Source organism: Nicotiana sylvestris, chromosome 7 (assembly GCF_000393655.2).
Source record: "Nicotiana sylvestris chromosome 7, ASM39365v2, whole genome shotgun sequence".
Taxonomy (NCBI): Eukaryota; Viridiplantae; Streptophyta; class Magnoliopsida; order Solanales; family Solanaceae; genus Nicotiana; species Nicotiana sylvestris.
This window is the reverse complement of record NC_091063.1, coordinates 14437022-14448759: the sequence shown is the minus strand read 5'-3', so window position 1 is coordinate 14448759 and position 11738 is coordinate 14437022. Positions and strand designations below refer to the sequence as shown.

Here is an 11738-nt window from a genome sequence, read left to right as displayed (position 1 = left end):
ACAAATCCAAATACTCAAATAATTTTTAAAACAGATGTTGATCTTGATCTTAACATGGATTATAATTTTTCACCATTAAAAAAGGAAAAAATAAATCATATCTCAAACATAGCGAGTGTCTACACCAACTTAAACTTATTTCTTACTATCATTTTGTTAGCTAAACCAACACACAAATAATCAAGAAGAAAAATATTAAGCATATTTACGAATCATAGAGATGGAGCATGCTAAACAACTTCGGAGCTTGGTACATTTCATTACCAAGCATGGCGCTCCCAATAACAATCTTGTCAAAATAATAATAAAGAAAAGTTCAAACAAAGCATTTTACAAAACAAACAAAAAAAAATTACTACCAAGGAAATAATAAAGAAATTGAAAAGAATAACTAACTCACCAAAGCCAAAATCATCGATCTTGGCTTGATCATGTACAACCATGAAGATATTCTCTGCGGATATGTCTTCGTGGATCAATCCACTTCCATCATAAATGTAAAGTCATCTCGCAGCTTTTTAAAGATGTGCAAAATCACCTCTGTCTCAAACACCTTTTTCTTGAGTATCTCTATTTGGAGCTTTGCATATGTGTTGCTGAAGATAATAGATAGCAGAAAACAAGAAATAACTTTTAGCGTAAACAATATATAATTTGAAACTAGTTTATCTTAACTTTACAAACCTTGGATAAAACTTCTTTGCAACAAAAAAGTCTTTGTTGCATCAGCTACCATCTCCTCGTCTGATGATGAAGATCCAATATTAGGGACTCCATGCTCTATCCAACACTAAGAATAAAAAGAAAAAAAAAAGGTTAATTGTGGTGATCCATAAAGTTACTTACACCAAAGATCTTCTAGAAAGGAACTAAACCCAAAACACTATCTTGTCAAATTTATTTTCAGCCTTCCAAAGCTATAAGAACAATAAGTGATTTTTCTTCCAAATAACTCATATCCTTAATTTAAAAATTTTCTTTGTGACAAATAATTCTTATATTTTATTAGCGTCTAACTATTCTTTGCTTAGTTCAAATAATATATGTTGAAAAAAATACTATTTAACTAGTGTAGCATAGATTCGAAATTCCCTCGTCTTTCAGAGGCTTATAATTAAGCAGACTAGACAAATAATTATACTATACATTCATCTATATATTCGTGAAGGATTAGCTAGAAACAAGTACCAAAATATACTAATTTAAGGGCCTAAGATGAGTAGAAGTCTATCCATAACTGATTATTTATAAGAACTATAATTTTGATTGAAATAATTATGTAAATGATGACCTTTTCAGATTTCTAAGAATGTCTCAAGTATATGTATTACAATCTTACATGTGCAGGGGGTATATATGCTTGTGTTGATGAGTTTTCAGCTTTGAGCCTTTGAACAATGTTTTAAATGCTTAACTTGTTACTATTTTTATGATATGATGCATAATATATTCTCCATTGTTGATCTAAAGCATGTTTCAGATTAAACTATTGTTTCATACTTAACATACATTGTATCAAGCAGAATTTGAACATATTTTTAAATATTTTAAGTTTCTTTATGCATAATATATGCATTGGCTATATGTCTAAAATAAGGGTATTTTAGGAGAAAGCACTGGAAAATCTGAATTAATGCTCGCTTTCCCTCGTATGACATTATTATATTATAAATGTTACACACAATTCTGACTATATCAGATTATTCTACTCATACATAGCAGCCAGATTGAGATTGTGCTAATACCCTTAGCTGACAGGGTATTATGTCCTTGTGATGTACACACGAGGCGCATGAATACCTAGTCAATTGGGTTGGAAGCGAACCGTCGGGGGAGAACCCCTGGTGCTCAAGGTTTTAGACTTGTAATATCCCAGATATAAATATGATTTTTTTATTTATTTCCGATACAAGTTGTAAATGCTTATTTTTAGAACTACAAATGCATAACATGTTATCTAATTCTTGTTCCAAAAGTTATGAATAATTATCTGTTCATTGATTTGCAGGCTCACTTCTATTTTTCATGTTTTACAAACACACAGATTGTTCGGTAGACGAATTTATAGTAGGCAGTACATGCAACTTTGATGAACCCCCGCTTTATGTTTATGGTCATTAAAGTCAATTATTTTTTCCCTATATTTTTCAGACATAGTTAATCGTATAATTATACTGAAATATGGAGTCTTAATCATGTATTCGTTAGGGGTGGTTTTGAATTGAGACTTGTATTGAAAGTTAACTTATGCAAGTTCTTTATCTCATTCTTGAGTATTGTCATATTTAATCGTTGTGGATACATTTATTTTAAAATATAGGTAAGCTCATAGGATGCCAGTCTCAGATACTGGTTTAGGTCGCAATACATATCTACATGGAGAAAAAAATTATATACATTACCTGATAGTAGCGTACACCCTAGTATGTTGTAAATATTTTCACCTCCCTATGAAGAATGGATATTTTTAGTTTGAAAACATATTAATAGTTATCTAATGCTAAATAAACAATATTACCTTAATTTTTGCTCAAGTTGTTGAGTATTGAAAGATATCTTCTTCACAACATACAAAGACTTGTCAAGTTTAAGCTTGCAATTATTAACAACTCGTTAATTTTTCCCCTTGTGATTCAATGTTTAAATAAGGAAGCTAGATGTATTCCGATTAAATAATAGATATGTCGTTTAATGCTTCAATAAATTCTATATACTGTTCTTTACTCTGTTAAATCGATAATTCAACGGCAACGCAAGCATTCAAATGTGATTATAGAAGTCTCAATAGATTTTTACAAAATCTTTAGAGGCTGTTTTTCAATTTTTGTTCTCTAAGTAAGACTTATACATTACAATTTGATGGTTTCATATATGGGATCAATATATAGTATCATTTAAGGAGTCTCATACCCTAAATGTTTTACATGTATTTCGATATGTATCATTAGATTAGTTTCTATAAATCATACATAAAATCACATGATTATATAACAAAATATATTTTAGCGTGATATATTTTACCAACTAGATGAGGTACAACATGCAGTTGCAAAACAATTCTCATAAGTGTATTAATTATTTTGTAAAAAGCATTCAATATCTATTTAACTAAGATAATTTCAAAAATGAAAATTTCACATGCAAGACTCATAGTTTCTCAAATGTTAGATACTTAGAATAGTGTAGACTTCCATATCAAAGTGTGTTGAAGAGATCCGATGAGTTCGTCCAACCATTGGTCAAAACAACGTTAAAGATGATAGACAAAATTATGACATTATGGGTGTGTTTGGTAGGAAGAAAAATATTTTCCAATTTTCTCATGTTTGGTTGGCTTAAATGTTTTGAAAAATATTTCCTATCCTATTTCGCCCCCTCACCAACTCAACCCCCAACCCCACATCCACCAACCCACCCCATTCCTCTCTCCAAAAAGTTTTTTTTTTTTTTTTTAAAAAAAATCAATTTTTTCTTTCGTCACCACCCACCCTGCTACCCTCCCCCCATCCCGAAAAAAAAATATTTTTTATATAATTTCAAATTTTTATTTTTTCGTTTTTCTACACCACTCCCCCACCCCACCCACCCCACACAAAAAAAAAGATTTTGTTTTACTTTTTTGTTTTGTAATTTTCAAATTTTTATTTTTTTTCGTTTTTTGCACCACCTACACCACACTGCCCCCCACCCCGCACAAAAAAAAAGTTTTTTTGTTTTGTAATTTTAAATTTTTGTTTTTTTGTTTTTCTGCACAACCACCCCCTCCCCCCCCCCCCCCCCCGAATTTTTTTATTTTTTTTTATTTTTCAGTTTTAGTTTTTTCATCTTCCGGTTTATAGATTCAAAATTTTACAAGTTCCAAAGTTTTTTTTCCGGATGTTTATGTTTTTGGAAATTTACGGTTCGAAAGTTTAGCGGTTCGAAAGTTTATGACATTTGTGGGTTCGGAACTTTGTTGGTTCAAAAGTTTATGGCTTCATGTTTATTGTATCTAAATTATTTATGAATACTCTTGAGAAGTTATTTTCCTTAATTTGCGTATCAAACACCGAAAAATGAATAAGATTACTACTTGTTTTCCAAGAAAATATTTTATTGAAAAATACTTTCCACGGAAAATATTTTTTGTTATACCAAACACACCCTATTTTTTGTTTTTTGGGATTAAACATCAATTCATTCACATATCATTATATAAAGTAAAAAAAATTAGTTAGTTTATCTATCTAATAACATTTTGTCTCCTCTAAAGTCAAAATTCAACAAGACGGTAAAAATTGAACTCAAAATTATTTCCCCCTCAAAATTCATGCCTCCATTTTAGAGATATTATTCTTCACATTATTAATCAAGTTCAGACATTCATTTTTAAAAAAGAAAAAAAAAGGGCATTCATTTATACTTGTTTATAGTGTGTACATGTTTTTAGGATTTGAGTGCTTCATTACTATCGTGGAGGCCGACAATTAGGGGTGTACAAAGGAAACTGACAAATCGTACCAATTCGATAATTCGAGTCAAATCGAGAAAAAAAATCCGACTATGGTTTGGTTTGATTTAGTTTGATGTTGGAAAAAAAAATCTGACCATAATTGGTTTGGTTAGGTTTTAACCAAAGAAGTCAAACCGAAACCAAACAAACCCGACATTACATATATAGAAATTTTAGATATATTTAATATATAAATATATTTATTGTGATGTAATCTATAAATATTTTTTAAAATTTTTCATAATTTTATCTTTTAAGGTATTATTTCAAGGTTGGACTTAGAACTTGTGAATGTTCCAATAAGCTTTATAGTCATTAATATTAGTAAATTAAATAATACTAACAAAAGCCCAAACCAAAATCAAATCAATACTAATGTCATGACTCATTTCCATAAGAGGTCATGATGGCTCCCAACACCATTGTCGGGCAAGCCAACGCAGAAATATAAATAAGTTCTCATTTTACTTTTACTAAAAATAATTGCAGCAATTTCTTAAGTTAAAGTTAAAACAAGTAATAACCAGTAATGTACCACTATAATTATACAAATTCCCAAGAGAATAGTTTACCAATGTGTGTGCCAAGATCCGGTGTCACAAGTTGTGGGCAACTAGTAGAATATACAAAAGAATAATTCTATCCTACTGTCCGAAATAGAATAGACAACAAAAATAAATAAAGAGAGACTCCATCAAGCTGCTGAACGGCACAGGAAGGGAGCAACTCACCGTGGAGGTCTCGGAATATGCTCAAGGATGCGCACCAGACTAATAGCCAGATGTACCTGCCACAGATCATGTACAATTAAGTACAGAAGTGTAGTATGAGTACATAAATAATATCTACCAAGTATCCTGTCTAATCTCGAAGAAGTAGAGACGAGAAGTCGACTTGACACTTACTAGGGTCAAATAATATGAGAGATAAATTATACTGAGCATGGATAAAATAAATAATTAGCAGTGTAAAGCAAGAACTAACAAGTCCTCTCCTAGATAATGTCACAGTTGGCAACTTCCATTCCAGGGACAAATAATAAACTCAAGTCATAGAAAAATACTGAGTAAAGCATGCGCAAGTAATGCCGAGGTCGTACGGCCCGATCCAACATAAAAGTAAATTATGCACTGTCGAGGGTCGAAAGACACGAACCATAGATGCATCTATTATCCCGCTCGCGAATCAACCATGCGACGCGGTCAAATGTAATTAAACACAACAACAAGCAGACAAGAACATATAACTGGGGAGCAATTACTCACTGAATTATCAAATTCTCTTTTAAAAAGACCAAGAAAGATCATGTTCCTCTTAACTAGTCTCATTTATCATAATCACCATGATTTAAACAATCCAAATTAAATATAGAGTTGCAAGAATACCACATAAAGCATGTTTTTGGGTCCTAAACTACCCGAACTTAGCATAATAGTAGCTACGCACGGACTCTCGTCACCTAGTGCGTACGTAGCCCCCACATTTAATGGCAAATTATTAGATTACATTACTTATAGGGACAATTTCTTCTTACAAGGTTAGATAGGAGACTCACCTCGATCCAAAGCGTACTTCCAATACCAAGAACAAGCTCAAACTCTCAATTTGGAGCCGAACAATCCAAAACTAGATAAACGAGGTAGGAACTAGTCAATACAAGATCGCATTCTAACTATTTAAGCAATTTCTCACCCTTAAACACAAGTTTCCTAAAATCCGACCCCGGGCCCACGTGCCCGGATTCCGAAATTTTTCGAAAAAAGTTGTTCTTTATAACCTAAGGATCAATAATATATGATTTCTACTTCCTTTCACAACCAATTCCCTGGTAAAATCTAAGTTTTATCAAAACTCTAGGTCTTGCTCTAAAATCCCTTGATTTTTCCTAATCTTTATGTGTTAATCTACCCAAAACTCAAGTATTAAACTTAGAAATAAGGAGGATGAACTTACCTCAAGATACTAAGTGGAAATCTTCTCTCAAAAGCTCTAAAATCGCCAAAATATACGAGTGCAAAATGGGCAAAAATGACTAGAGCCCGTATTAAATGAAGCTCACTGCTTTAGTGATTTTTGCATCTGCGGTCATGGGCTGCATCTGCGGTCCCGCTTCTACGAGGAAGAGACCGCATCTGCAGAAGGCCAAGCGGGCTGGGACCGCTTCTGCGGTTTTGGGCCTGCCCTGCCTTGGCCGCATCTGCGAGAGGACGACCGCTTCTTCGGTCTCGCACCTGCGGCTGACCAACCGCAGGTGCGGTTATGACAGAAACCAGAAGCTTCAGCTCTTCTCAACTTTTCCAACGTCACTTGAGCCTCGTCCGATTAACACTCGGGGCTCCTAGGCCCCGCTCGAACATACTTACAAGTCTAAAATCATGAAACGGACCCGCTTGAACCTTCAAAACACCCGAAACAACGCCAAATCTACGAATCACCCCCTAAAACCAATTGAATCAAACTTGTGAACTTCAATTTCTTAAATTCACTTCTAACATGCAAAAATTACTTATACTACTCGGATTGATACCAAATTTTGTGGGCATGTCTTAAATGTTATCTTGGACTTGTACTGCACTCCGGAACCAACATACAAGCCCGATACCAATGTGATCAATCATTATTTAGTTTCTTTAAATCCATAGAATTTCAGTTTAACAATTTCTAATAAAATTCATTACTCGGGCTAGAGACCTCGGAATTCAATTCCAGACATACGCCCAGGTCTCATATTTTCCTACGGACCCTCTGGAACCGTCAAAATATGAATCCAGGTCTGTTTGCTAAAAATGTTGACCAAATTCAAACTTAGCCTTTTAAAAAAATCTTAAGGAATCAAACGAGCATATTTCAACCCAAATTCTTCCAAATCCCGAACCAACCATCCCCGCAGGTCGTAAATTAGTTAAAGAAAGCGCGGGAAGTTGGGTTCTAAAAAGCAAAATGACCAGTCGGGTCGTTACATTCTTCACCTCTTAAACAAATGTTCGTCCTCGAACGGATATAGAAAAATACCTGAGGTGCTGAATAAATGTGGGTATCTGCTCCGCATATCCTCCTCGGACTCCCAGGACGCCTCCTCGACTGGTTGGCCCCTCCACTGGACCTTTACCACTGAAATCCTTTTGGATCTTATCTGGCGATCCTATCTATCAATAATGGCAACTGGCTCCTCCTCATAACTCAGGCTCTCATCCAACTAAATAGTACTGAAGTCTAACATATGGGACAAGTCGGCATGATACCTCCGAAGCATAGACACATGAAAAACTGGGTGAACTCCCGATAAACTGGGGGTAAAGCAAGCTCGTAAGCAACCTCCCCAACTCGCCTCAACAACTCAAATGGGCCAATAAACCTTGGGCTCAGCTTGCCCTTCTTCCGAACCTCATAACACCCTTCATTGGCGAGATTTTCAAGAGGACCTTCTCACCAACTATGAATGATACATCACGCGCCTTCTGATCTACGTAACTCTTCTGTCTGGACTGAGCAGTGCGAAGACTCTCCCGAATCAACTTTACCTTGTGCAAGGCATCTTGCACCAAATTTGTACCGTATAACTTAGCCTCACCAAGTTCAAACCACCTAATAGGAGAACGACACCGCCGACTGTATAAAGCCTCAAATGGAGCCATCTCAATGCTGGACTGATAGTTATTATTGTAAGCAAACTCTGCCAAAGGCAAGAACTGATCCCACTGTCCTCCAAAGTCAATCACACATGCTCTAAGCATGTCCTCCAAAATCTTAAATGTCCACTCCGACTGCCCGTCGATCTGAGGATGAAATGTTGTGCTAAGCTCTACACGGGTCCCTAACTCATTCTGAACGGCTCTCTAGAAATGGGAAGTGAATTGAGGGCCTCTATCTGATATGATGGAAATGGGCACACTGTGCAACTTGACTATCTCCCGAATGTAAATCTGGGCCAATCTCTCTGAAGTGTAAGTAGTCACAACTGGAATAAAGTGCGGCGACTTGGTCAATCTGTCAACAATGACCCATACTGCATCAAACTTTCGCAAGGTACGGGGCAATCCAACTACAAAGTCCATAATAATGCGCTCTCACTGCCACTCTAGTATAGACATCTACTGAAATAGGCCACCCGGTCTCTGGTGCTCATGCTTAACCTACTGGCAATTCAAACACTTTGCCATATACTCCACTATGTCCTTCTTCATTCTCCGCCACCAATAATGCTACCTCAAGTCATGATATATCTTCGCGGCACTTAGATGAATGGAATACCACGAACTGTGTGCCTCCTCTAGTATCCTCTCCCTCAGACCATCAACATTAGGAACACATAGGCGACCCTGGAGTCGCAAAACACCATTTTCGCCAATAGAAACCTCTTTGGCACTTCCCTGAAGCACTGTCTCTCTAAGAACCGCCAAATGTGGATCATCGAACTGTCAGGCCTTGATCTACCCCAATAAGGAAGACTGAGCAACAATGTACGAAAGAACTCGGCTGGGCTCTAAAATATCCAACCTCACAAGTCTGTTAACCAAGTACTGAATGTCCCAAGCTAGTGGTCTCTTCTCTGCTGGAATGAATGCCAAGCTACCCATACTCTCTGCTTTCCTGCTTAAGGCATTCGCGGCCACATTTGCCTTGCCCGGATGATAAAGAATGATGATGTCATAATCCTTTAGCAACTCAAGCCATCTACGCTGCCTCAAATTGAGATCCCTCTGCTTGAACAAATGTTGTAAGCTGCGATGATTAGTATAAACCTCACATGATACCCCATACAGATAATGTCTCCATATCTTAATTGCATGAACCATCGCGGCCAACTCCAAATCAGGCACAAGATAATTCTTCTCATGGATCTTCAGCTGACGTGAAGCATATGCAATAACTCGTCCCTCCTGGATCAATACACATCCCAATCCAACGCGCGAAGCATCACAATATACCGTATACATCCCTGAACCGAAAGGAAACACAAGAACTGGTGTTGTAGTCAAGTCTGTCTTGAGCTTTTGAAAGCTCGCCTCAAATCATCAGACCAACGGAAAGGAGCACCCTTCTGGGTCAATCTAGTTAGAGGTAATGCAATAGATGAAAAGCCATGCACGAATCATCTGTAATAACCTGCTAACCCCAGGAAACTCCTGATCTCAGTCATTGAAGTAGGACATGGCCAACTTTGAACTGCCTCAATCTTCTTGGGATCCACCTTAATACCCTCTCCTGACACAACATATCCCAAGAATGCCACTGACTTTAGCAAAAAATCACACTTGGAGAACTTAGCATATATCTTTTTCTCTCACAAGGTCTGAAGAACTACTCTTAAATGTTGTTCGTGCTCCCCCAGGCTACGTGAGTATATCAAGATGTATTCAATGATGACGATGACAAAGGAATCAATATAAGGTCTGAACACCCTGTTCATTAAGTCCATAAATGTTGCTGGGGCATTAGTCAAGCCAAAGGACATCACTAGAAACTCATAATGGCTGTATCTAGTCCGGAATGCAGTCTTCGGAACATCCAAGTCCCGAATCTTCAACTGATGGTACCCCGACCTCAAGTCGATCTTAGAGAATACCCTAGAACCCTACAAATGGTCAAACAAATCATCACTACGAGGCAATGGATACTTGTTCTTGATAGTGAATTTGTTCAACTGGCGGTGATCAATGCACATCCGCATAGTCCCATCCTTCTTCTTCACAAATAACACTGGTGCACCCCAAGGAGATACATTGGGTCTAACAAACCTATTTGCTAACAACTCCTCAAGCTGCTCCTTCAGAGCCATACAGGATGGTGGGATAGATATAGGTTGGGTGCCTGGAGCCAAATCAATACAAAAATCAATATCACGATCTGGTGGCATGCCAGGAAGATCAGAAGGAAACACATCGGCAAACTCTCGAACTACTTGAATTGAATCAATCATCGAAGACTCTACGGTGGTATCCCGAACATAAGCCAAACACCCCTTCTAGACCATATGTCGAGCCTTCAGGAAAGAGATAACCCGGCTAGACGTATCAATTGTGGAACCCTTCCATTCCAACCTTGGCAACCCTGGCATTGCTAATGTAACAGTCTTAGCATAGCAATCTAGGAAGGCGTGATATGGAGATAACCAATCCATGCCCAGGATGATCTCAAAGTCGATCATGTCAAACATCAAAAGATCCCCTCTAGTCTCGAAACCACAGAATGTGACCACACATGACCGGTAGATTTGATCCACAACCACAGAATCGCCCATAGGAGTGGACACATGAACAGGAGTGCCCAAAGGCACAGGAATAATAACTACGAAACCAGAAAACAAAGATAATACATATGAATAGGTGGACCCTGGATCAAACAATACCAAAGCATCTCTACCACAGACAGAAATAATACCTGTGATGACGGCATCTAAGGCCAATGCATCTAGCCTAGCTGAAAGGGCATAGAATCTGGTTGGAGTATCGGTTGGCTGGCCTCCACCTGACTGAGCAGTAGCTGACTGACCCCTCCTTGCCTGGCCTTCACCTCTAGGACGGCCTCTACCCGCCTGTCCCCCACCTTTGAGAGGCTGAGCAACCAGTGCTGACATCATAGGCTATTGACCCTACTGTACTACCTTGCCCCGAAGTCTGGGGCAAGTCCTCTTCATGTGACCCTGATTTCCACACTCGTAGCAACTCCTCGACACCATAGCCTGCTACCCTAAAATCTAAGCCTGCTGACCCGAATATCCACCAGAAGAAACCTGAATTGCTGGTGGGCAATATGAACTCTCTGGCATGGCACTGAAGTAAGCACTGGAAGAACCCTATTGACCAGAATACCCGCCGGAGGAACCCTAAATAGCTGGTGGGGGTAAGAACTCTCCGGCATCACACTGAAATAATGTCTCACCAAAGCACCTCAGGGAGGTGGAGGTGGTGCAGAATACGGGGGCCTGCTGGGTTGACCCCTCCCCGTGTGCCCCCTACCCCTTAATGGGGCACCTCTGAACTCTCCAGAAAATCGGGCCCTCTTGTCCTGCTGAAATTTCTCTCTACCCCTCTGGTGATAACCCTCAATCCCGCGAGCAATCTCCACCACTAGCTGATACTTAGTACCCATCTCTACCTCTCGGTCCATGCTAGCTCGAATACTGGGGTGCAACCCCATAACAAATCTTCGCACTCTCTCTACATCTATGGGAAGTATCATGAGTGCATGGTGAGACAACTCAGAGAACCTCGCCTCATAATCGGTCACGGACATCTAACCTTGC

The 11738-nt window shown here is 38.1% G+C and overlaps 2 protein-coding genes across 2 annotated transcripts; both read right to left on the bottom strand.

Annotated features, from left to right (window-relative positions):
* Positions 1-570: 570 nt before the first annotated feature.
* On the bottom strand, positions 571-10412 carry LOC138872764 (uncharacterized). The gene is made up of 6 exons (XM_070151183.1): positions 10097-10412; positions 9599-9697; positions 9235-9431; positions 7915-8328; positions 685-790; positions 571-596 (listed from the first exon to the last, which is right to left on the bottom strand). The coding sequence occupies exons 1-6, from the start codon at positions 10410-10412 to the stop codon at positions 571-573; spliced, it is 1158 nt and encodes a 385-aa protein (XP_070007284.1).
* Positions 10413-10457: 45 nt separating this feature from the next.
* Positions 10458-11069, bottom strand: LOC138872763 (uncharacterized). Its single transcript, XM_070151182.1, has one exon. It carries the CDS (start codon positions 11067-11069, stop codon positions 10458-10460), a length of 612 nt encoding a protein of 203 aa, XP_070007283.1.
* Positions 11070-11738: the final 669 nt, after the last annotated feature.

Bases quoted from the DNA above. Each gene is read 5' to 3' on its own strand.
- LOC138872764 (XM_070151183.1), bottom strand. From the start codon at position 10,412: ATGATTGATTCAATTCAAGTAGTTCGAGAGTTTGCCGATGTGTTTCCT. The intron at 9,432-9,598 runs GTTATTACAGAT...CTTTCGGTTCAG, and splicing joins GAGTTTCCTGGGGTTAGCAG to GGATGTATACGGTATATTGT. The intron at 791-7,914 runs GTCCTCTTGAAA...TTTTATTCTTAG, and splicing joins CATTCATAGTTGGTGAGAAG to TGTTGGATAGAGCATGGAGT.
- LOC138872763 (XM_070151182.1), bottom strand. From the start codon at position 11,069: ATGTCAGCACTGGTTGCTCAGCCTCTCAAAGGTGGGGGACAGGCGGGT.